The sequence below is a fragment of the Lissotriton helveticus genome, chromosome 9, assembly GCF_964261635.1.
Source record: "Lissotriton helveticus chromosome 9, aLisHel1.1, whole genome shotgun sequence".
NCBI classification, from domain to species: Eukaryota; Metazoa; Chordata; class Amphibia; order Caudata; family Salamandridae; genus Lissotriton; species Lissotriton helveticus.
The window spans coordinates 135512742-135537486 of NC_136070.1; the positions used below are offsets into that span (position 1 = coordinate 135512742).

Below are 24745 nucleotides of genomic sequence, written 5' to 3' on the forward strand. Positions count from 1 at the left end.
CCTTTAACGGGAGCTGCAGGATGACTGGCTTGATTCGGACCCCTCTTCTGACTGTTTTGAGGAACAGATTGTGCAACTAGTACTTTCATTTTCGTGTCTTTCATACGTTTTCTCTCGTGTTCTTGCTCTTCTCTGATTCTATTCTGGTGATATTGAAGCATCTGTAACATCTGGGACGGGGTACTAGCTTGCCAGGTACTTTCGACTTTCAAAACTCGGTTCTTAACTTGTGGACTCGAATTCTCGACTAATTTAGTAACAAAAAGGTGAGGGTATGACTCGCTACTTGTCTTGAGGCCACTGTTTATGGTAAAACATTTTTCAAATCTAGAATAATAATCACTAGTATCTTCATCTTGTTTCTGTTTACAGGCTGAGATTGCATCCCAGTCTTCTTTTCTAGTTGTTAATAATCTAGGCAAAACTTGTATTAACAATTCTGGTAATTCTTTACATTTATCTCCAAGACCGGTACCTGGTACTCGTGCCTTGTCTTCAGCTTCTAGGACTGCCCAATCGATCTTTTTCTCTCCCACCTCCCAATCTTTTTCCTTGAGTTTCTCATATACCCCTGCGGGCAACAAGACTTTTAACATTTTAATAATATCTGGATACGTGTATTCTCCCATACGGAGCATGTCTTTTAATTCTCGGTGGAACCCTGCTGGATCTTTATCATGGCAGGGAATTAACTTTTTCATCTCTAAGAGTTCCATCTTTGTGATCGGGGTGTAAACAAACACTCGTTGCATTTCACCACCCTCTGTCTTAACTGGATGCACTTCTCGTAACGGATTCTGTCTGTCTATGTAAAAGGGTTTACTTTCTGGGGGTGAGACATGAACAAAATGCGGGTTCAAGAACGTTCTATATTTGTGGCGCTGTTCTAGAATGACACTAATTAAATCAGTACCTAAACCTTTCCATTTGTACTGGAGTAACTCGTTCAGGTCATCATGTAACGGACCTGGATCAGAATGTTGACCCTCGTACAATGTAATGAGGTACTGGATCATATACATACCCGCCAGTCGTTGCTCGGCTGGGGGCAATTTCAGAAACATTTGTGCCACTATTTCGTCTGGAAAAGTGGTAGAATCAGTAATCCATCGGACTGCTGATCGGACTAGTTCTTGTTCATGCATAGTACTTAACTCGCTATAACCGATTCGTGATTTCAGAATGTGGTCGGTAGCTTGAAATACTTGTTCTAGAGAACCTTGTTCTGGTGTTGGACGATGGAAAGTTGACTTGTGTTCTAGGCGTAAATGGCGATCTGGAAATCTCGATTTTCCTACATACGCTATTCTGGCGGGGTTCTCGTCCTCTACCTCTTCCGCAGAGTCATTTTCTTTCTCGCTTACTTGTGCTGCTTTACGTTGGTCATGTAACCTTATTATTTCCTTACGAATTTTCTTGTACATACTCTCTATACTACTGATAGTCTTGTGCTTACCCTCGGCTATATTCTCACTCCACCTTGTCAGGGTTCTCATTTCGGCGTGATCTTTGGTCGGATAACCTTGTTCCCTTATTAGACAATTAATCAGAAACTTTAATATCATGAGCTGGATCTCAACTTTCCTTTGAGACATGACGTCACTAATACTTTCTGGATCATCCCCTGTACGGATGAAACGATATATTCTGTCTAGATCTTCCTTCATATTCGGTAAAGTGACCAAGTACTCGGACACCTGCCTAACACGCACGGAAAATATAACCATACTATCCTCGCCTGGAACTGGATCATAACAGCATTCAGTAAGAGCTCGCCTGATTTCTGCAATGGACTGATATTTGGGCGTACGCTGTAACGCACGTTCATGTAACTCGACTGCTCCTGGACGTCTATTTGGCGGCGGGGTCTGAGGAGGACCTCCTCCTGCGGCCCCTAAACTGGAACCATCGACTGATGCTCTTCGTGCTGGCAGAGTCGGTAATTGAAATGCGGGCTGAACTTGTAGGACGGGCTGGACCGGGGGTGCCGTAGCAGGTACTGCGGTATCTGGAGGAGCGGGAAGTGCCTGATTTACAGGGACTGGCGGAGCGGGATTTGCATATTCCGGGACTGTGTCGTCCAAATAGGACGAGATGAAAATATCAGCTGCGGTCGGTTTGTGACGTAGCTTGGTCGGAACTAATGGTGGCGGAAAATTACTGGATGCCTCCGGGGTCGCTTTTGGCAAGCCCTCGGCAAGAAGAGGGTACATACCCTTAATAAGGGCGTTCCTCTGTCTGTCTGACTGTTCGGTTTTAACTCGTTCACCTATCTCGATTAATTCTTTTTCTTGGGCTCGCTCTAAGGATTCTCTACTTAATTCAGACTTTCTGATTTCCTTTTCGGTTCTTTTATGAGATTCTTTGCGCCATAACTCGATGGCATCTTTCTGTGACTGTCTGGCTTTCTTTTTCCATAATGCTTCTTCTACTCTCATGATGCACTCGGCATCCCACGTACCTGATACGGGCCACCTATACGTTTCTTCCAACTCCTTGGTATACTCTACCCATAAATCTAGATACAATATGGCGCTTATGCCATGTTTTTGATACATAAAATGACCTGGACTGTCCCTAGGCGGGACAGGAACTGCTGCTTCTAGCAGACCTTTTCTGGTTTTTAACTGACGTAGTTTCGAAAATAACGGCATAACTGAACTGTAATCTAGACACAATACAATACACAATAAACACGATAATTATTCCCCATTCATACCACGACATAAAAATACATGAAGGACATTGAGACTAACAGTTCGAACAGAATACTACCTGGAATACGGAAAACAGAATACATGAATTTTCTCGAGAACAGAACTGACTAGAACAGGAACTAGATGCACTGCTAAAACAGTACTAAACTTACCGGTCTCATAAAGAGACACGTCAGGACCCGCATCCACCGAAGTGGACACTTCGTTTGGGATCCGTGTACCACCAAACCCCACGGACCAGAGACAATTAGATTGACCCTGTCTAGATACTACCCCAGCAACGGTACTCACCGGGCAGCAAGAACGGAAGGCCTCGGACTGGACTGGACTGCTTCGACGCCGGACGGACGAACTTCGGACTTCTGTTACGGGTGGGCCTCCGGATACCTCGGACCTTGGACTCTCAGCTTGGGCTCTGGTCGGGACTCGCCGCGTTCCTCCACCGCCTCGTCTGGATGCTGGACCGCCACCTCCGTCTCCTCCGTGGGCCTGAGGGATACTTGAAGCAGAAATATCTGCCGGTGCGCAGAAGAGTTCCGTCACGGCTGTAGAGGGTCAGGGGGCACGCGTGGCTTCACCGGCGCGTGGGGAAAGGGCAAGTCCCTGTTCGGGCGCCATTATGTGGTATATAAATAAATAATACCGGATCTAGGTTTGACTAGGCATAGCTATAACAGATAGCTCAATAAATAAGAGTCAAGATTCGAGGTAGTAGGAGTTTGCAGGTTTATTACAGCATAAAGGACAGGAACAGGACAACCTGCACAGGAATAGGATGGCAGCGCTGCCGGGGGCAGGATCGGAATCGGCGTAACATTTAATAACAATACACAAATATATATACTAAAACAGTTGCATTACAGTACATACGATAGGCGGAGCAGTGGGTGTGGTCAATAGCAGTCGCGAAAGATAAGGGTGAAAGTAGGTGTAACAAGAGGCGTATACATAGACATGTGATGTAAACGTAACAGAATATGTCATGAATGGGGCGGAAACATGGAGGGGGCTACCTAAGGAGCCGGGACCTCTAACCTAATGGTGCGCGCAAACTGGCAATGACGTGTTACTAGGAGAAACTGGGGGCTACGAACTCTGTGCTAGGAGCAGAGACTGAAGTCTGGAGAGTCAGGGCGACATGTACCTAAGCAGTATCTAGTATCTGATGTTTAGAGAACATGTTGATAGAATCCGAAAGTTATCGGGGTAAAGGCTAACAGACTCTAAGACTGGTGCATGCATTATTCTACATGTAGTGCGTGATGAAGAATATTAAATGACCATAAATACAGTATTCCTCTTACATGGAGACGTAAGGGCTAGACAATGACGGAAACTATTGATGCGGTTCAGTAGCTTAGGAATGCAGAGAAGGAGGGCTGGACTGATAACTAGAATCATAACATACTCTTGGCAGACTCAGAGGCAGAGCCAGGCTGAACCGGGCACTGCGAGGCAGGAAGTAAGTGAAGGGTCAGGAACACAGGTGGGGGCTGTATCGCTCCTCAGCGAGGGCTCAGGAGACAGAAGCTGAATCTGGTGTCCAGGCCCTTTTGAGGCCTAGAAACGGGGACTTTATAATGAAATAACGTGCACACTGGGAAACAAGGCAACGTAGCTTTACATAGGCCTGATATTCGTAGTATTCACGAGGACTGGAAACTGGCATACTAGAGATGGACACAACTGTAATTGCGTCTTTAATCGAACAGGGGAATACATATGCATATTAATCATGCACACATAACATATGATGGAGGACGCGTAGGGACACAGAACATGGCAGAATTTACTTTTCCACAGTTCGCAGCCAGAGTACCTGGGAATCTGGGAAATGGAGTTCCCTATCCGCATCACACACCAATGGAAACTTCTAATAGCTATCATTCTTTCTCGGCAATAGAATATCGATCAACTTTTAAGATGATCTATCTTTACCAATAAATGCACATTAAACCATTCATTGTGTAATGCTGACAGTCCTATTTATAAAACGAAGGAAGCTGACCGGGGTCTCCCATGTCAAAAAACTTTATTGACAATGTTGTAATTAGTTATGCAGGGGGATGCTACGTACTAATAAAGCCTGTACATCAACTATCATTATCTTAGTTGGTTTACTCTTGGAGCAAATGATACACCAAGATGCTCACGTGTTCACAGCCCGCATTGCAGGGAGTCTGAGAAACAGAGTCCCCTCTCCGAGTCGTACAGCAATGGAAACAGGGGGCTTTGTCATAGTTATCTTAAGCGATTGAGTATTGACCCATTGTTAAGATAGTCTCTCTTATCTCAAGAACTGTATATCAAACCCTTCATTGTATAATACTAACATTCCCATTTCTAAGAACGAAAGCTGATAAGCTGACTATCGTCGCAAGCACACCCATGTCAAAACAACTTTATTGACAATGTTGTTTATTAATTATACATGGGCATGCTGCGTGTTAGTGTGACCTACTGTATGTCCAAAGGTACAGAATATTGGCTCATAGTGGTACTACAGCTAGAGATAACTGTTTCTCCTGAATCAGTTAGAAGGACCAACATTTGGGAGTGTTTGTCAATAGAGATATATGTATTCTGCGTTATCAATTGGCAATATAAAGCCAGTATGGCATGAATAAATTCGACGTGTGACAATGTATTTGGAACTGCCCCTACAAGGTTTACAGAAAAAGGAGCAATAACAGAATAGTACATTTGCTTTTAAAGTTCAGCCTTATAATGATATCCAGGGCATCTCATCATTCAGACCCTCTTTATCAGTCCCCAGTCTGAACACCCATTTCTGCTCCCTAACTAGCATATATTTATAAATATCTGTTACATGGTCTGGGATGAAGGGTTGTTCTAAAACCGTCCATTCAAAATCAGTTGGACCATGTTTACTTTCCAGAAAGTGGCTCGTCAGTTTTGTCGCTTGTTTTTTACAGCGTACTGTGCTTTTATGTTCAGAAATCCGTAGCTTGACTTTGCGTGTTGTCATGCCTACGTATCTTAATAGGCATGGGCAAGTGATCATATATATTAATTTATCACTGTTACAGTTAGTGAACTTCTTCTGTTGCCAAGGGCGACTTGTACCTATGTCTATAGTGACCGATTTATGTGTCTGGGGCAGGCTGCGCACGTCCCACGCAGATGGTGGCCTTGTACAGCCGGTAAGTCCCATATAGTGCCAACAGCATGTTGTACTCTACTTTTAGGTCTTGTATGAACCAACTGATCTTTCAAATTCGGACCTCATTTAAAAGCAAAAAGAGGGGGCTGTATGGATTCTTGTCCTGTGTTTAAAATCGACCAGTGCTTTCTGATGACTTTCTGAATGTCGTTAGACATTGTACTATACGTTTTAACAAAGGTCAATCTTTGTATGATCTCTTTTGGTATTGCAGGTTCGAGCAATGCTTCTCGGTTATTGTTGGCTGCACGTTTCAGTGATCGGCTCACCAGCGTCTTTGGGTACTTCCTTGATTTCAACTGTTCAGCTAGAGAGGAGGAATGTTCTTCAAATACTCTTTCGTGGAACAGTTCCTTTGGATTCTCAAGAACTGTCTATATGGAAGGTTGTTTCTCAGAGACTAGGGATGAAAACTATCGTAACATAGCAACGGTTTTCTGTACAGTTCTGATTCGAGACCCAAAGGAGTGATATTATTAAATCCAACAAGGCCAACTGTTTTTTGTCATGCTCGACTGTGAACCGTAAAAACTCATTCCTGCTGTTAAGCCATTGAAGAAGATCGTCAATAGTTCCTCGCCATATGACGAAGATATCGTAAATATAGCGTTTCCACACTCTTATTGAGTCACGAAAGGGATTTGTGGATGTTAAAATATGTTCCTGCTCGAAGCTGTGGACATACAAATTCGCTAGGCTTGGAGCGAAAACGCTTCCCATACTCGTGCCCGAAGTCTGCAAGTAAATGGTGTCCTCAAACCTAAAAAAGTTTTCCTTCATGGCAAGACTGGTGCATGCCATAATGAACTGGACCGGAGTAATAGAATCAAAATTTCTCTCCATCTGTAGAGTGGTAATCACCTCCAAGGTTTCATCCTTAGGGATAGAGGTATATAACGATTCTACATTGAACGACACCAGATGGTCTGTCGTGATATCAAATTCAATCCCAGTTAATAGCCAGAGGATATCTTTGGTGTCTTGCAGAAAGGTCGGCATCTCCTTAACCATGGGGCACAAGAAATAGTCTACAAAGTAGATAAAGGTTCTAAAATAGAACCTATTCCTGAGATGACAGGGCGCCCTGGTGGTGGTCTCTGTACCTTATGCACTTTTGGCAAAACGTAGAAATATGGCATGATAGGATGTTCAGTGCGCAGGAATCCCGCCTCTTGTGATGTAATCCAAGCTTCTGCCATGGCTTCATTTACCATGTTGGTAATAGGAGCTTACTTTAGGACATGCCTTAAGAGTTTGGTGTAGGGTTAACATTGCAGAATGTAAGAGCTGAGTCTGTTCAGCATGTCTGTGCACATCGGCCAGATACTGAATAATAACGCAAACCCGCTATCCAGCCTTAGTCGGTGCATCCGGGTTCATTAACTTACCATCTTAATGACATGGTTCATAACTGTGTGTGATGTAGTCAATACCAAGGAGAATACACATGCTACACAGGGGTAGGCCTTGGATTAGCTAGAAGTTACCAGCCAAGTGCGCAATGAAACTATGTTGTGGATATTGCACCAGATGTAGGTGCAAGCCCAGTGAATAACTGAAAGCATAAAATATGCACTCACCATGAAGAGGTGACGCCATGATACTGTGCAGGTAGAATCACAACATGCAATTTGTTGCACTTGCATGAAATACGGAAAGACACTTAAGCAACTGATCTTGGGCTCTTCCGTTGTTGTGCCTTTTAGGTTGGCATTTGGTTAAGAAAGTTTTCTTTTGTTTGAACTAAAATAAAAGGTATCGATATGTGAGACTGGAGTGGAAACCTGCGCAAACCTGTAATATTTGAGAATTGGAGTCAACTGACTGCGCATTTTGCATTGATCTTGGTAGATACAGAGAAGCATTGGATATGACATCCCAGGAGGGAGGGAGGGGTGGGGGAGTTACATCAGGTTAACATTTATTAGGGCTAATGATGAAGCATGTACTGGCTATATTGAATATTAGGCATTATACCCCTGGTCCCATGATTATTACCCTTTTAGGCTTAGAGTAGAGAGGAACCATGGAAATGTGCCAAAGAACCCTTACGTAATTGATTTGGGATTATGTTGGAGGGAGGGGGGCTATTATAAAGATGTGTACAGTATAAATGTCTGGATTTATAAACCTAATAAAGTTTGCTTAAAAACTAAAATAAAAGGTAAACCATTTTATTTTCTGCAGACTCATTTTCGAATTTGTCTTGAAGTTACTGTACTTCTATCAGACGAAACTAAATGTAACATGACAAAAAAAATGAATGAAAATATAAAACAAAATAAGTGAGAGTTTAATTTAGAGTTTTAAAAGAAGCAAAACGTCAGATTGTTAGCAACGTTTCAAATTCCAAGTGGAAGACAGTTCACCTACGTGGTCCTGTGACATTGATAGCTGATTGCACTTCATGTCTCTGGATCCTAAAAGTACTGACTGTACAATGTTATTGGACTTTAAAATGGATTTTCTTTATCTCAGAGGAATTGCCAGACCCCAGACATTTTGTATTAAAGACAGGAGGTGAGTCAGCCAGAATTAGATTGAGGTCAAGTGACAGAGGTATGGGTGTCAAAACAACTTGGATTCTGTAAAGCCATCATGGTAGCCACTAGGACCGCCCCAACCCACCCAAATTCAGGAACGAGACGAAGACCTTCCTCTTGAAAGGATATCAAATCACACTGAAGTAACAGTTCCCATTTACTCTGAGAACACAGCTTTCCCTTCACTCACTTTCTAACTCTGGGCTTGCTTTTCACGGTTTCCTTTTTGCTACGGCTGTGCTATACAAATACCACATGCATATACGCGTGCTGCTGTCATGGCTCTGGGGAAACACAAATCCCAACCTTTATTTAATATGAAGTAGACTAACGTATTTGATCCCATATTATAAGTAAGAAGGCGGGGAAGAAAGAGTAAGAATTACAGTTAGATTAAATGAGCAGCAAAATGGAGACAGTACAAAGCATATTATTTATTTAACATTTTATTATAGCGCTCCCTCGCCGTGAGACATTGAGGTGTTTTTACAGAGGTAAATACAATGCACAACTGAAAACAAAAGTGAATCGGTTTGGGTAACAGCATTAAACATGTAGATGCTTCTGAGATAAACTCATGTTTGTAGTGTAGCGCTCCAGTGGTTGTGCGGTGGCGTGATGACATAATCACGCGTCCGCCATTTTCGGGTGATTGAGTGCGCGCTGGAACAGGGCTCGGACGTGTTTCCCGGCGCTCTCCCGAGAAGCAAATAAATTAACCTGATCTCCACCCACACGTGTCCTGTGCTCCAAGGGGGGGGATAAATACAAGCATTACAGTGGCGACAAAGGCCGGGATTCGGAAAAAAAAAGGAAAACCTATATTAATAAAACAAACACGAGCCAGCCACCGAGGACCGAACCCAACACACCCTTGGGACAGAGACAAGAGAGGGCCAGAGTCAAGGAAGGAACATCGGGAGAGCATGGGAGAGGACAGAGACCCAGCTAAGAGCGCAACTTCACACAGCTTGCAACTACAAGGACAAGGGGGCAAGGCCAGAACAGGGACAGGAGCCCATAAGCCTCCCAACCGTGACAAACCTGCGACCTGTGGGGGAGACAGAAGCTAGAACCACCCTCAGTGAGTACCGCGGCCTGTTAGCACAGAGATAGGAGGGGGAGCTGGCAACCCCAAGCCATACGCGGCCAGGTCCCGATAAGACACATCCCACGCGGCGGGACGCCCTGGCGGAGCACGCGCTGCAAAGCGAAGGGGGTGCGTCCAGCCCTCAGGAAGACCGTGCACACCCGGGCAAATCGGGCACACCAGGCAGCCCCAGAGGAGAGGAGGTGCAACCAGAAAAGCGAAAAGACGTGTGCCCAACTGTCGTCGCTCGTGACCCCAGTCCCGTTCCTCCCAAGCCCGGGGACCCCGTGATGAAATGGGAGGACTGGAGGGAATACTTTATGAACTACCTAGAGGCCTCAGAAGATGAAAGTGGGGAAGCGTTTCCAAGCAAGAGAAGGAAGAGAATATTACTCCATAACCTAGGCCCAGAAGGTATAAGGGTATTCCGGAATCTGGTCCCAGCACCACGACAAGGGGCAGATGACGACATGTTCCGACATGCCATAGAGGACTTAAACAACCATTACAGACCGGCGGTGTGCACATCCATAGACAGATACAATTTCCAACAAAGGAAACAAGCGGTGGGTGAGTCCATCGATGAGTATGTCGCAGCCCTGAAGAAATTAGCAATCACGTGTAAGTTTGGCGCCTTGCACGATGAGTTCATCAAGGACCAAATAGTCATGCACACCTCGAATACGGCCATCCAAGACAAGTTGTGGATGAACGGAGATGCCACTCTGAAGGAAGTTATCGCTATGGTAAAGAAAGCGGAACTATCCAAGAGGTGTGCGGACGCGGCAAGGAGGGATGCAGCAGCCACACCTATGGTCAACAAGATCACCGACACAGAACCACCAAGGAGAAGCAAGGCTGCAGCTGCGGAAGGGAAGACGCAAACCAAATGGACACCCCGGGCTGAACAAGGTAGAAGTCAAGTCAAGGAGAACAAGAAAGAATGCTGCCGATGCGGCAGCCCAACCCACGCTGCGTACGACAAACGCTGCCCAGCCTTTCGAGCCAAATGCATGTTCTGTGACATTGTCGGACACTTCGAACAGGTGTGTCGTCGCAAAAAGACGAGACCGACTGTTAAGTACATAGCCCAGGAGGCAGGTGCTGTAGGACACGAGGAAGAGGAGGACAGTGTGCTGTGTGTAGAAGAACTCATTTTGGGCATTGACTGCAACCGCTTCAAGAAGCCGCAATGCGACCTGGTGGTAGGGGGGATACTGATAAAGATGGTGGCAGACTCAGGGTCCCCGTACACCATAATACAAAGAACGGTATGGAATGAATACTTCAGACACAACCTGGGGTCACAGCTGGAGCCACCGGACATTCGACTGGTCACATACACAGGCGAACCCATCCCCATGGTAGGATTTCGGATATAAAAATTCGAATTTAAAGAGCAAAGTTCGGAGTGCAAGCTGTATGTTGCAGAGAAAGGCCCCTCAGTGCTCAGATGGATGGACCAAGGCGATCTAGGCATACAGCTGGACCCGGGAGGTGTCACACAGGTATTGATGACGGGCTTGGAACGCCAATCTGATGCCACCAGAGTGAAGGAGGAATTCCCTGCGGTATTTGGGGGCAAGGTTGGGAAACTGACGAAATTTACACACAACATCGATCTCAAGGCAGACGCAAGATGGGTATGCCACAAGGTGAGAAATATACCGCTGGCCATCCGAGACGTAGTGCAGCAGGAACTGCAGAGGCTGGAAGATAATGGCATCATCGAACCGATAAGCTGTGCGGAATGGTTGGCACCCCTGGTAGTGGTGAGAAAACCCAATGGTAAAGTCCGCTTGTGCGTGGATTTGAGGGAGCTAAACAAAAACATAATAGTGGAAAAATTCCCTCTGCCCAGGATAGATGAGATGCTGGCGAAGGCGAAAGGTATAAGGTGGTTTTCCACTATCGACCTCACCTCGGCTTACCATCAGATAGCCCTTCACCACACGAGCCGCAAACTCACATCATTCATAACGCCATTCGGGTGTTATCGGTTCCGCAGAATGCCGTTTGGGCTGGCGTCAGCAGCGGCGGGGTTCCAAAAACTGATGCACAGATTGTTCAGGAATGTAGAGGGAGTACAATACTTCCAAGACGATATACTGGTGATGGGCAAAGATCAGGCAGACCACGACACAAAGCTGTCAGAAGTGTTGAGGATCCTGGAGCTTAATGGGCTCACGGCAGAGTAGGAAAAGTGCCGAGTTGGAATGTCCTCGGTGACCTACCTTGGCCATGAGATCAGTAATCCGGGCATCACACCCAAACAAGCCATTGTCAGAGCCATCTGCGAGGCACCAATCCCCGAAGAGTAAGGAAGAAGTGCGGTCGTTCCTAGGGCTGGCAAAATACTACAGTAAGTTCGTACAACACTTTGCCACCAAGACTCATCACTTGCGTCAAATCCTCCGAGACAAGACAACATTTGAGTAGACGGACGAGGCCCAAGGAGAGTTTCAAAGAATCAAGTAAGACATCAGCAAGGCCATCCCCCTACAAGGATTCGACCAGCAAGAAAACTCAATACTCACTACGGATGCTAGTGAAAAAGGCCTGGGAGCGGTCCTCATGCAGGAGAGGAAGAATGGGGAGTTGGTCACTATCAGCTTTGTGTCCCGGACGCTATCGCTCACAGAACAAAAATTCAGTGTCATAGAAAAGGAAATGTTAGCTGCGGTGTGGGCCATGGGGAAGTTCCGTCAATTCATCTGGGGGGACCAGGTTCAAACTACAGACAGATCAATCAATCAATCAATCATGCCGTTTGTATAGCGCACTACTCACCCGGGAGGGTCTCAAGGCGCTTGGGGGGAGGGGTATGCTACTGCTCGAACAGCCAGGTCTGGAGTTGTTTCCTGAAGGCGAGATGGTCCTGGGTCAGCCGAAGGTGGATGGGGAGGGAGTTCCAAGTCTTGGCAGCCAGGTAAGAGAAGGATCTTCCTCCGGCGGTGGCTCTTCGGATGCGTGGTGCGGCTGCGAGGGCGAGGCTGGTGGACCGTAGCTGGCGGTGGGCGTGTAGAAGGTCAGGCGGTCGTTGAGGTACTTGGGGCCCAGGTCGTGGAGAGACTTGTGTGCATGGGTGAGGAGCCGGAACGTGATCCTCTTGTCAACGGGGAGCCAGTGCAGGTTCCTCAGGTGGCTGGAGATGTGGCTGCGTCGGGGGACATCCAGGATGAGTCGGGCGGAGGCGTTCTGGATGCGCTGGAGTCTTTTCTGTAGCTTGGCTGTGGTTCCGGCATAGAGGGCGTTTCCGTAGTCCAGTCGGCTGGTGACGAGTGCCTGGGTGACAGTCTTCCTGGTCTCGGTCGAGATCCAGCGGAAGATCTTGCGAAGCATACGCAGGGTGTTGAAGCACGATGAGGAGACGGCGTTGACTTGTCTGGTCATCGAGAGGGAGGGGTCCAGGATGAAGCCCAGGTTGCGTGCGTGGTCGGTTGGCTTGGGTGCGGTGCCCAGGGCTGGGGGCCACCAGGAGTTGTCCCAGGCGGAGGGCGAAGATCCCAGGATGAGGACTTCCGTCTTGTCCGAGTTCAGTTTCAGGCGGCTGTCCTTCATCCACTCGGCGACGTCTTTCATCCCTTCGTGTAGGCAGGTTCTGGCGGTGTCGGGGTCTCTGGTGAGGGAGAGGATCAGCTGGGTGTCGTCGGCGTAAGAGATGATGTTGAGGTTGTGCTGGCGTGCGATGGCTGCGAGAGGTTTCATGAAGATGTTGAAGAGGGTGGGGCTGAGTGAAGATCCTTGCGGGACGCCGCAAATGACTTCGGTGGCCTGGGAGCGAAACGGGGGGAGGCGGACTCTTTGTGTTCTACCGGCGAGGAACGAGATGATCCACTCCAGTGCCTTCTCTTGGATACCGATGTTGCTGAGGCGCTGGACTAAGGTGCGGTGTGCCAGAAACCGGTCCCCGGTAGCTTGTCTCCTTTCTGGTGAAGAATTGGCTTGGTAGTTTGGTCTGCCCTGTTCCCATGATGCACTGGGCCAGGGACAGACTAATTTGCATATAGCCAGGTTCTGAGCTGGGATGGGGCAGTGAGATAAATAACGGTGATGGATCAAGCCCTGATCTTTGGACTGGGTAAGAGTGGTCTGCTTAATTCAGACACTCTGTTCATCACCACCCCCTTTTCTGAATCGTTTTTGGCCACTATAGGTGTGGCAGGGTATACTCAGACATGAGTCCCTTTCTCACTGCTCCATCAGGATTCAAGCAAGCCGGGCCGAAGAGGCTGAAATGCCAGAAACCGGTCCCCGGTAGCTTGTCTCCTTTCTGGTGAAGAATTGGCTTGGTAGTTTGGTCTGCCCTGTTCCCATGATGCACTGGGCCAGGGACAGACTAATTTGCATATAGCCAGGTTCTGAGCTGGGATGGGGCAGTGAGATAAATAACGGTGATGGATCAAGCCCTGATCTTTGGACTGGGTAAGAGTGGTCTGCTTAATTCAGACACTCTGTTCATCACCACCCCCTTTTCTGAATCGGACTAAGGTGCGGTGGCAGACCGTGTCGAACGCAGCGGAGAGGTCCAGGAGGATGAGGGCAACTGTTTCCCCCTTGTCGAGCAGGGTCCGGATGTTGTCGGTGGCTGCGATGAGGGCGGTCTCGGTGCTGTGGTTGGCTCTGAAGCCGGACTGCGAGGGGTCGAGGGATCCGTTCGTCTCGAGGAAGGCGGTCAGCTGTCTGTTGACGATCTTCTCGATGACTTTAGCAGGAAAAGGGAGAAGCGAGATGGGGCGGAAGTTTTTGAGATCGGTGGGGTCCGCTGTAGGTTTCTTCAGGAGGGCGCTGATCTCGGCGTGCTTCCAGCTCTCTGGGAAGGTGGCGGTGTTGAAGGAGGCGTTGATGATGTTCCGGAGTTGGGGTGCGATGGTGGAGTTGGCCTTGTTGAAGACGTGGTGTGGGCAGGGGTCGGTCGGTGATCCGGAGTGGATGGTGTTCATCGTGCGGGCTGTGTCTTCGGTGGTCACCGTGATCACAAACCCCTAGTCAAGGTACTCACATCTAGCGGACATGCGAATGCCACCCCACGCATTGCTAAAATGACCTTGTAACTGTTGGATTATAGGTATGATGTGGAGTACATTCCTGGGGCAAGGAATAAGGTGGCGGACTAACTCAGTCGAGCGTCCGTAATGGAGGAGTCTCCTCCATGTGTGGAAGATGAAGATGACAGTGTTGCATTCATGGAGGACCATGAGAAAGTAATAAGCGAGCAAGAGTGTGAGGGAGCGTATGAGGAAGATCAAGATGTCGGAAAAGTAAAGCACTTCATACTGCATGGATGGCCTGAGAAGAAACACATGAAACCAGAGCAAAGGAAGTTTTTCGAAGTGAGGGAGGAGTTGTCCATAGGAGACCGAGGCATATTTTTATTCAGAGGCGAGAAGGTAGTTCCCCCTTCTTCCCTGATACCACATCTGATGGCTATACTGCATGAAGGGCACTTAGGCATCGTGAAGACAAAAACGAGAGCGAAGCTGATGTATTGGTGGCCAGCCATGGAGAGCACGATTGAAAGATATGTCCGGGAATGTGGACCGTGCCAAGGGGCGGACAAATCACAAACCTTGATGCGCCCCTCTATGGGTAAATTTGATACCCCCTCAAACCCGTGGGAAGAGTTGACCATTGATATCCTGGGTCCAGTGCTGGACGCTCATGGAGTACAAAAGTATGTGATGGTACTCATAGACAGGTACTCGAAGTGGCCAGAAATAGACATCCAGGAAGACATGGACACAGATAGAGTGTTGAAATTCCTCACAGCCACCTTCATCAGGGAGGGGCATTCCCCGCTCCATTTTGAGTGATAATGGGCCGCAGTTCATCTCGGAGAAATGGAACAACTACATGGAAAGGAATGGCATCAAGATAAAGCACACATTAAGTGTGGGCCAAAAATCAGTTCCGCTCGCATAATTTGCGTATTTTCGGCAATTTCGCGATCCGCGAATCTCGTGAAATTGCCGAAAAATCCGCAAATCCGCTTGCGGGTGGTTTTCTTTTTTGGCCCACAGGAAGCACTTACAGTTAAGGCAGGTGCTCGAGTTGAAGCTAACTTTGTAAGCATTTTAGAATGGCGCCATCAAGCTGCCAGAGTTGAAGTTTCAACCTCAACTCTGGCAGCTTGCCGGCACCATTCTAAAATGGTTATAAAGTTACCTTCAACTCGGGCACCTGCCTTAACTCTGTAAGTGCTTCCTGTGGGCCAAAAATTAAACCTTAACAGGAAGCACTTACAGATATAAATAAAACAAGAGCCCGAGTTGAAGCTCAAATTCAGTAACGTTTTAATCAGCCCAAAACATTAGTGAGCACGGTCGCGGCTGGGCAAGTGTGCTTTAACCTCATATCTGGCGTCGAAAATTAGCTGTAATACTTGAGGGAAGTCTTTGCATCCATGAGTTTCTTGAGGGCAACCCCCGTATAGTTCCTGTGACCAGGAGACTGCTTTCTCCTCGTCTGCTGCCCTGCTCGCTCTCTGACCCTTTATTCACAAGAGGCATGTTGACACGCATAGAAGCCCCGCATCACACACTAGCGGTATCAAACATCTTCCCGCCCTTTCCCAACTATAATGGACAGCTCACTCAAGGGACCTTGGCGCCTTTTGGCGCAGTGGCAAAGTTACAGGCACACATGGTCACTGGAGGCAAATCTTCTGGCCCTTTACGCAGCTGCAGTGTAGGAAAAGCACTATACATTTACCCAACGAGGTAGCACTTACCGATTAGCCAGTAGAAAGTACTCCAGTTGAGTAGAGGTATTGCACAAAACGGTGGCATCTTTGTGGATAACTATGCAGGGCAGGATTCATTCTGGTATGAGGCTCCTGTCACAAAAATTAAACCTCAGCAGGAAGCACTTACAGATATAAAGCAGGTGCCCGAGTTGAAGCTTAAATTAAGTAACGTTTTAATCAGCCCAAAATATTAGTGAGCACGGTCGAGGCTGGGCAAGTGTGCTTTAACCCCATATCTGCCGGGTAAAATTAGCTGTAATACTCGAGGGAGGTCTTTGCATCCATGAGTTTCTCGAGCGCAATCCCCGTGTAGTTCCTGTGACCAGGAGGCTGCTTTCTCCTCACCTGCTGCCCGGCTCGATCTCTGACCCTTTATTCACAAGAGGCATGTTGACACGCATAGAAGCCCCGCACCACACACTAGCGGTATCAAACGTCTTCCCGCCCTTTCCCAACTATGATGGACAGCTCACTCAAGGGATCTCGGCGCCTTTTGGCGCGGTGGCAAAGTTACAGGCACACATGGTCAATGGAGACAAATCTTCTGGCCCTTTATTCAGCTGCAGTGTAGGAAAAGCCCTATACATTTACCCAACAAGGTAGCGCTTACTGATTAGCCAGTAGAGTACTCCAGTTGAGTAGAGTGCAAATCGCAAAAAAATCTGCGAGTTCGCAGGAAAATCCACAAATTCGCTGATTTTTTTGTGATTTTGCGTGAATTTTGCGGACCGCAGATCCGCAAAATTCGCCCATACTTAGCACACATCCATATATCACCCGGCGGGCAATGGAGTGGCCGAGAGGTTTAACCGTGTCATAATGGGCTCCATTCAAGCGGCTATAGGAGCAGGAAAGGATTGGGAAAAGGAAGTGAAGAGCACCCTGTGGGCTTAGAGGATCACTTCAACTTGCACGGGATACAGCCTCTTCCGGATCCTGAGAGGTCGGGACCCTTTCACCAAAGACAACCTAGCATGGAAGGAACGCACCGTCATGAGCAAATGGTCCCCTGCAGTTGTCCATCACAATTTGGAAAGAGCCCAAAGGACATACACGGAGCACTATAACAAGAGGCGGAATGTGAAGGAAACTAAATTGGAAAGAGGGGAATGGGTCAGAGTCAAACTGGCCCAACTGAAAAGAAAAGGAGACAGTAAATTCAGCGAGCCCTTGCAGGTGAAAGAGGTGTACAACTGGGTAGCGCTGTTAAGTGATGGGAAAACATGGTCCCAAGATCGGATGTCAAAATGCAACAAGATACTACAGTGGGCCCGAGAAGGAGGATTGCGACCCCAAGGAAGTCAGAGCCGATCGGAGGACAGTGTGCCGTCACTGGAAGAAGGAAAAAACGGGGGGACTGGAGAAGAAGAAGAGGTGGAAGGAGTAGACAACCCAGTAGTCATGGAAGTACGGGGAGCCCTTGCCAAACCTAGAGGAGAGAAACTTCCCAGGGAACTAGAAGTTTGGGAGTACCCCCACAAGCAGAGAGTCCGGAGAGTCAATCTCTTATTCCTGTGAGACGCACCCGGTTGGGGAGAACTGTGGTAAGACCAACGAGGTAAGAGATTATGACATGAAAGGAGATGAACAGCCGGGGGGCTGATGGACGGTGAGACTATGGTTCGATTTTGTATGTAATAAAGGAGGGAGATATGTAGTGTAGCGCTCCAGTGGTTGTGCGGTGGCGTGATGACGTAATCACGCATCCGCCATTTATCGGGTGATTGAGTGCGCTCTGGAACACGGCTCGGACATGTTTCCCGGCGCTCTCCCGAGAAGCGAATAAATTAACCTGTTCTCCACCCACACGTGTCCTGTGCTCCCTGGGGGGGATAAATACAAGCATTACAATGTTGATGATTTAGAATCTGTTTAATGGAAATAGATCTGTAGGTGTTCAGATGAAGACGAAGCAGATGAGTTATTAGAGATTTTCTCAAAGTCGGAATTAAAAGAGTGACAAGTAGTAGCTCTGGCAGTTCTGTTTACATGTGTTATAAAGGATGAAGAAGTCTCAAGTATAAAACACATTGATGTATGTTAGACTTATCTCAAATCTTCCTTCTTTGATTTCATCTGATGTGGAGGTAGATTTTCGATTGGCTCACAATCAGCACCTGAAAAACCGTGACGCATGCCCTGCTCAAAAACAGGCTGAACTACAGGAACACCCTCACTGCTGAGATCAACAAAAATCTAACGAGAAGGCTGCAGACTATTCAGTACTCAGCAGCCAGAATCACTCTCAACCTCCCATGCCGCACTCACATCACACCACACGTGAAGGTCCTCCCCCCACACTTTCAAAGCACTACATAACACTGGCCCAGAATAACCCAACAATTGCATGTGCTTTCACATACCCTCCAGACACCTCAGACTCCTATTTGCACAAATCCCACTCATACGGAAAACCAGATCCAGCAGTAAAGCCTCTTGGAGCATGGAATGACCTGCCACTACACGGAAGAGCCTCCTCTTCACCTCTTGAATGCTACAAGAAGCTGAAGACCTGTTTTTTTAGTAGTCCCACAAGGTCCTAGGTGTGCCTAGAGTCTCACCTGCTCAGTGCCAGGATATTCTCCTGGGTGACAGTGCACTCTACAACTCTGCATGACATCTTATCAAGTAGATTAAAGTCGACAGCCCATGGCACATATACAAATTTCTCTGTGCCATCAGGCGCGATGGATCGCAAAATCAGAAAAAAATTACACTTCACTGTACTGTCACCATAATCTGGGCCCCAGCCAATTTTAAGTAATTCATTTAAAGATGTTCAAACAGGAAAACATAAAGAAAGCCATGCAAAGTATTGAGGCTTGTGCAGGAGAAGAACCTAGACTTGCCTGTGAGATCTGAGTCATCTTCAATTGAGGAAATCTCTAAAATCAAGATTACCATTCAAAGGTTAGTTAGCAGTGATTGAACTATCCCACTATTTTCAGAAAGGGACCAGGCGCAGCAACGTTCTTTACATTGAGAGGGACTGCCTCTCACAGGCTACACCTGACACAGAGTACTCTGTTGTATATCTAAAAACTAATCATGAACATCCATGATTAAGAGAGGGTTATAGTTCTGACTAGGTGTTTGACTAGTGTGAGGAACAAGGTTCCCAAGCAAATCAGGGTGGATAACCATGCTGGCTGCGGACACCTGTGATGTTCTGCACAGTAATGGGACTCTTGTAACCTTCAATTGAACACCGCCATTGAGGGGCATTCTAAGCGCTATATACCATAAGATACTTAGTAGCACATAACTAAAAACTTTGCAATTTTGTAAGCTTTCCAAAAGGCAATACAGCATTTTGGATCATGTATGGTTACTGATATCAGTGCACTGTCCCAAAGTTTATGCAGCAGCCACCATGACCAATACTTTGAAAAACTATTATGTGACAAGCCTCTGAAATTGTTGTCCTGCCACGATCATGCACCACGGACACTATCGACTGCTCTGCTGACGATATTAGGTGCTTTCAGAGTTTCTCTGAGCGCAGGTAATCGTAGTCAACTGTGAACTTGACACCAGAGGTATGAAGCAGCTGTGTGATCTCTGACTGGCAAGCAGGGTTTCTGTAGATCCTGGCATCTGGAACCAGGTCAGAGATTGTGGTGTGGTGTGGTGTGGTCTCTCTGCTGGGCGTTCATGAGCCAAATCATCTTCACTGTGCCCTCACCCTCGGTGGGTTGTGTACGGTGTGCGGCAGGCTGTGGGTATGGCTCCGCTGGCTGACCTGCAAGATTGACTGCACACTGCTCTCCCTCTTGCTCCTCACAGCGTCATAAACAGGTAGCCATTCTGTTGTCTGGGTAAATAAGGAGACCTTTTGCAACTATTGAATAGATTGAAGTAATTTGGAGGTAAAACCGAAATAGGCCTAGTTGTTACATTGAAAAGGGCTTCATATTTACCCACTCCAGCAAGCGCACAGGCCTGGCTGTTTAAGGTTAACACAATGCCATATTCCTTGACTCCAAATCCATCTATTCTTAATACTATCTTTATTGAAAACCTGGTTATTCTTGACACTACCTCTCGATCCCTAGGTATTTTAAAAAGCACAGGGATGACTACAGAGACAAACACTTCCATGCAGCACAACTGTAAAGTTGGTGAAAATCCATCAGCCTCAGGTTTAAATGAGAAAGGAGGAATTGGAAAACTTATTTGATAATCCTGGACCTCTTTCTCATTATAGACTCTGCAGACCCCTCCCCCCAATCAAACAAAGTTGGAATATATGCACCTTAGACAGGGCTAGGCAAGAAGTAGTCCCCAGCGCCATGTGTCCAGCCCTTGTCGGCTCAAGACCCAAGCCGTGTAAATGAAACTGGCCAAATGTTGGACAACAGCTATCAGGACCATATGGAAAAAGAGGATCATCATGGTGTTCCATGTTTGAAAGATGAACCTGGTCAAATACTGGACAACAGGTGCCATTACTAGCCAGAAAACTGGGTTATTGTGTGGTCCTTTTTGAGCCAGATATTTTAATCCTGAATATTCAGGAGGCAAGAGGGTGAAGCTGCAATGAACCGATGAGCCTAATAAACAAGAATGTGGATAACAAGGTGATAGGAGAGGACAATGTTTACCTGGTGAGTTAATTCAAATCCGTAACAAGAGTAAACTGAGGAGACTTCATAAATCGAAGAGACTCAGTCTTATCTGTCAAGCCCGAGTGTATCTACTTCAAACCCACTGCTGCCATTGTTTCCTATTTTCCAATGTAACACCCCCAAACAACTGAGAAATGCAAACAAATTCCTAAACCAGGGCAATTCCTATGCCAATCTCCCTAATTAGCAATCCTTAGGAACTGTCCCAGCCAGCCTTGCACCACCCAAGGCTGCATTACAAGCCTTATAGGCTTTTGTGCACTACATAAAACCCTTATAATTATGAATACAAATAAACGGTTCACTGTTATAAAGGAATTAAATACATCGCTCTGTTTCTTCAGTACACTAAGGGCTCTCCCACCATAGCCTTCCTTATTCCCATCTAGAACCAACCAAATAGAGTCTTATCAGGGTTCCATCGCCTTGTGGTGGTTCATTTATGCCTCTGAGTTCTTCTTATAATCCTCTCAATATTTGTTCATGATCTGCATAGTTGCAGGATCCAACCGCTCTCTTTCAAAGTTCTGCAGTTGAACTTATGTGTGTATGTATTGCTTTGTAAGTACAGTTGTCAATAGACTTTCTGCTAACTAATATGTCTCTATTATTGCAGCTACTCTTGAGCGAGTTGGCATTTTCTTGTACACAGCATATCTTCAAATACTATGCTCTCAGGAAGCTAGGCTCCACATGCCCCCATGCTAAGGGGCAAATATATCACAATAAGATGACTTCCTACAAGTTCTGCATTAAATGCCTCGTGTTGTAATAGCTACAGCATACAATGTTCCATGCCCTTTCATCCCCAAGTTGACAAATAGGCCAAACAAGCTGAGCATAGGCCCGGCTAGCCTACAAGGGTCATCTGTGTGCTTTGGTTATGGAAATAGGGCAAAAACTAGTCATTCCTATGCAACCCAAAAGCTACTTTCTTGAATGGCAGTCCCTATAATGCATTGCAGGCCAGTAGCCCTGTGTGATAAACATGGCTCTCAGTGAAGCTTGAGTGTGGACTAGGCAAGCAGTATGATGCTACAGCTGCACTTCCTTAGAACAAAGAACCTTTTAGTGCTACTGAAAAATGTCAATTCACTGTCCTTTCAGTAGTAAGAGAGTATAACATTAAAAAGTTATCTTAAAATAATCATCACTTTGTTCAAACTTATAATTTGTATAATCTTTTCTTCCTCCTCAGCAAAGCCGCATTTCAAGTTGTCAATGCCTGGGGCTTATGAGAAGGAATTACTAGTCCCTTTCAACCATTCATCCAATGTGGAGGGCAAGATACCATTTGTCTTTCATGTAGATGGCGAATTACATCCTGAACTGGAAGTGTCACTTCAGGTATGTGAGGCTATGTATGGACTTTCTTCAACAATGTGTCCTAATTAAGAGGTAGACATTAAAAAAAGTTTGCTTTATCTATCATTTCCATAGATATATTCTATATTTTCCACAGATATTAAATATTTTAAATGTTGAGCGTTTCTCTGGAAGATTTTGCATTCATGAATGATTTTCCTTTTCTGTTTTTCCTTTGTCTTTCAGTGTGCCTTTTGTCTTGTCAGTTTATCTACAATTCCTAGCGATAGCACTAACAATTATAACATCACTTAAGGATTTAGGGTTTCTACAAAGACAACATTTGTTCTGAAATTTCCTTCTGCTCTTATATAGAGGTTAAAGCACTGGATTTCAGTTTTTTTTTAGATTCCCTATTCAGAAGGCTTCTCCTCACTTTTTTTCTCCCAGGCCCCCTTTGAGGCACATCAAAATGATACTGTAGTTTTAAGGAGTTAAAGATTTCTTTCCATAGCCCTATAGTTCTTTATTTATTACTTCTCCCTATATTTCGCAGCTATAACTTTTGTCGATGTGGTGCTCCTTGAGAAAAGGGTGCACCAGAGAAACTGACATACATTACTTACTATACTATTCTAGTGCAAATCCCAGCATCCTGAAAGCATTCGAACAGTTGGGTGATTTATTCACTTGCCATAGAATTGCTTGTTTTGTCAGACTATTCCAACTGAGTGAGAGTTCTCCTTCATAGACTCACCTGTGCCTTTTTTACTGTGAAAATCTGTTTTTAAATTACATCATACTGACATTGCAAATATTGGGTGACTACTTCAACTCTGGTGGCCATCATCTCACCAGTGATGGTTCTTTGAAGAACTCCACCCAGATTTAGAGATCTTAATGTCCGTGCATGTCCGTGTATGTCCTATTCTACTCACCCCAGCTGTTAGTGTGCATCAAACAAAACTTAGCAATCTTTACTGTGCAAGGTAGGTCCATCTTCTAGAAAGTTTTTTTTAATCCTTTACCATGATTTAATAGGTCGTGCTTATGTGCTATATACCTTCTTGTGATCACCTCCTTGTGTAGTCAGTGGATGTAGGTCATCTGTAGCATCAAAGCATTCTGTATCAAAACAACATAGATTCACCTTTAAGAGATTCACTTTTCTTAGGCATATAGATAATTGCTGAAATTAGTGGTAACAGATTTTAAAAGTGCAGATTAACTATTACGTAATTTCTCAGAATCCAATGTTGATACATCCCCATACATAGGACTAGATGAAGTGCTCAAGCCACCAAATTTCTGGATCTTCGGCCCTTACATTTGCATGTTTTTCTAAATGATCTTAAGAAAACAATTGTAAAACTGAAGAATTTACTATAGCCTTATAGCCCGCCGTAGAGGGCTATACCGGCTATTAAAGGCCCTCTCCAGCGTTAAAGGCCCCGAGCCGAAGTCGAGGGCCTTTAACAAGGGAGAGGGACTTTAATAGCCGGTATAGCCCAGCTACGAAGAGCTATAAGGCTATTAGAACATTTTGCCACTAGAGGGCAGAATGTTCTAACAAAAAAGAACAAAGCTTTATGGGAGCGTGAGGCGATTGGAATCCCCTCAGGGTCCCTGAAGCCTTTGTTCACAGCCAGAGGTGTGAACAAAGAAACATTGGAATGTTGGAGCTCCAGGCCTATACCAGCCATTATAAGCCCGGAGCACTCCATTGTTTTCAATGGAGCTCCCAACATTCCAATGTTCGAATTATTCCATACATTCACTGAGTTTATGAGTTGAAAATTATATTTTCTGCACTTGTGTGCAAGGACACAGAGATAGGGCAACGAGAGCAGAAACTGAAGGGGTTCAGCAGGTACAGAAATGGTAAATAGAGGAGTCAAGAAAAGTCAGAGGATAAAGAAATGAAGGAAAAATTAGTATAACCTGCCACAGAAAGCAAGAAGGACAATGGATACAGAAAATTAAGGTGCACTGGAAATATGTAGTTGTAAAATGGAAAGTAGCAAGGGAAGTATTGTTACATTCACTGACAGCAAAACAAAAAAATAATGTAACCATTTTATATGCGACCATGATAGCATCTCTTTAGACGTGTGTCCTCAAACATAATTTTGATGTGAAAATAACAATTTCTGTTTGTTTCTAATAATTACCTCTACTGTAGTAACCGTTGTTAACCTTTTAAATTCTGTGAATGCTCGCTGAATCACTACAGGAAGCCGAGAACCCAGTCGAAGTCATTTTGAAGAGTGAACCTCAAAAAAATACATAGGAATACATAAACAAACAAATACACAAATTATTAAATATTTTATTTCATTCACAAACTAAAAATACACAAAAATTGAAAATGTTATTTTATTGAGAATGCTGGTGCCTTTCAAAATTGTTGTAATTTCTAAATTTCAAAGCAAGGATCTAGACTCTAGCATATCAATTTTTCTTATTTGCTTCTAATGCATGCTCTCTTTTTGTGAGCTAATGCCAGTTTTTAATTTAGTCTACCCATACTAGA

The 24745-nt window shown here is 45.7% G+C and overlaps 1 protein-coding gene across 2 annotated transcripts in view; it reads left to right on the plus strand.

The window, feature by feature from the left end:
- The window catches only part of PLA2G4F (phospholipase A2 group IVF), a 341301-nt gene that overhangs the window by 117001 nt on the left and 199555 nt on the right, over window positions 1-24745 (plus strand). For both annotated transcript variants that reach the window (XM_078659639.1, XM_078659638.1), the window contains exon 8: window positions 22106-22254. In XM_078659639.1, the coding sequence (XP_078515765.1) occupies window positions 22106-22254 (149 nt within the window). The remainder of the gene's footprint in view (window positions 1-22105; window positions 22255-24745) is intronic.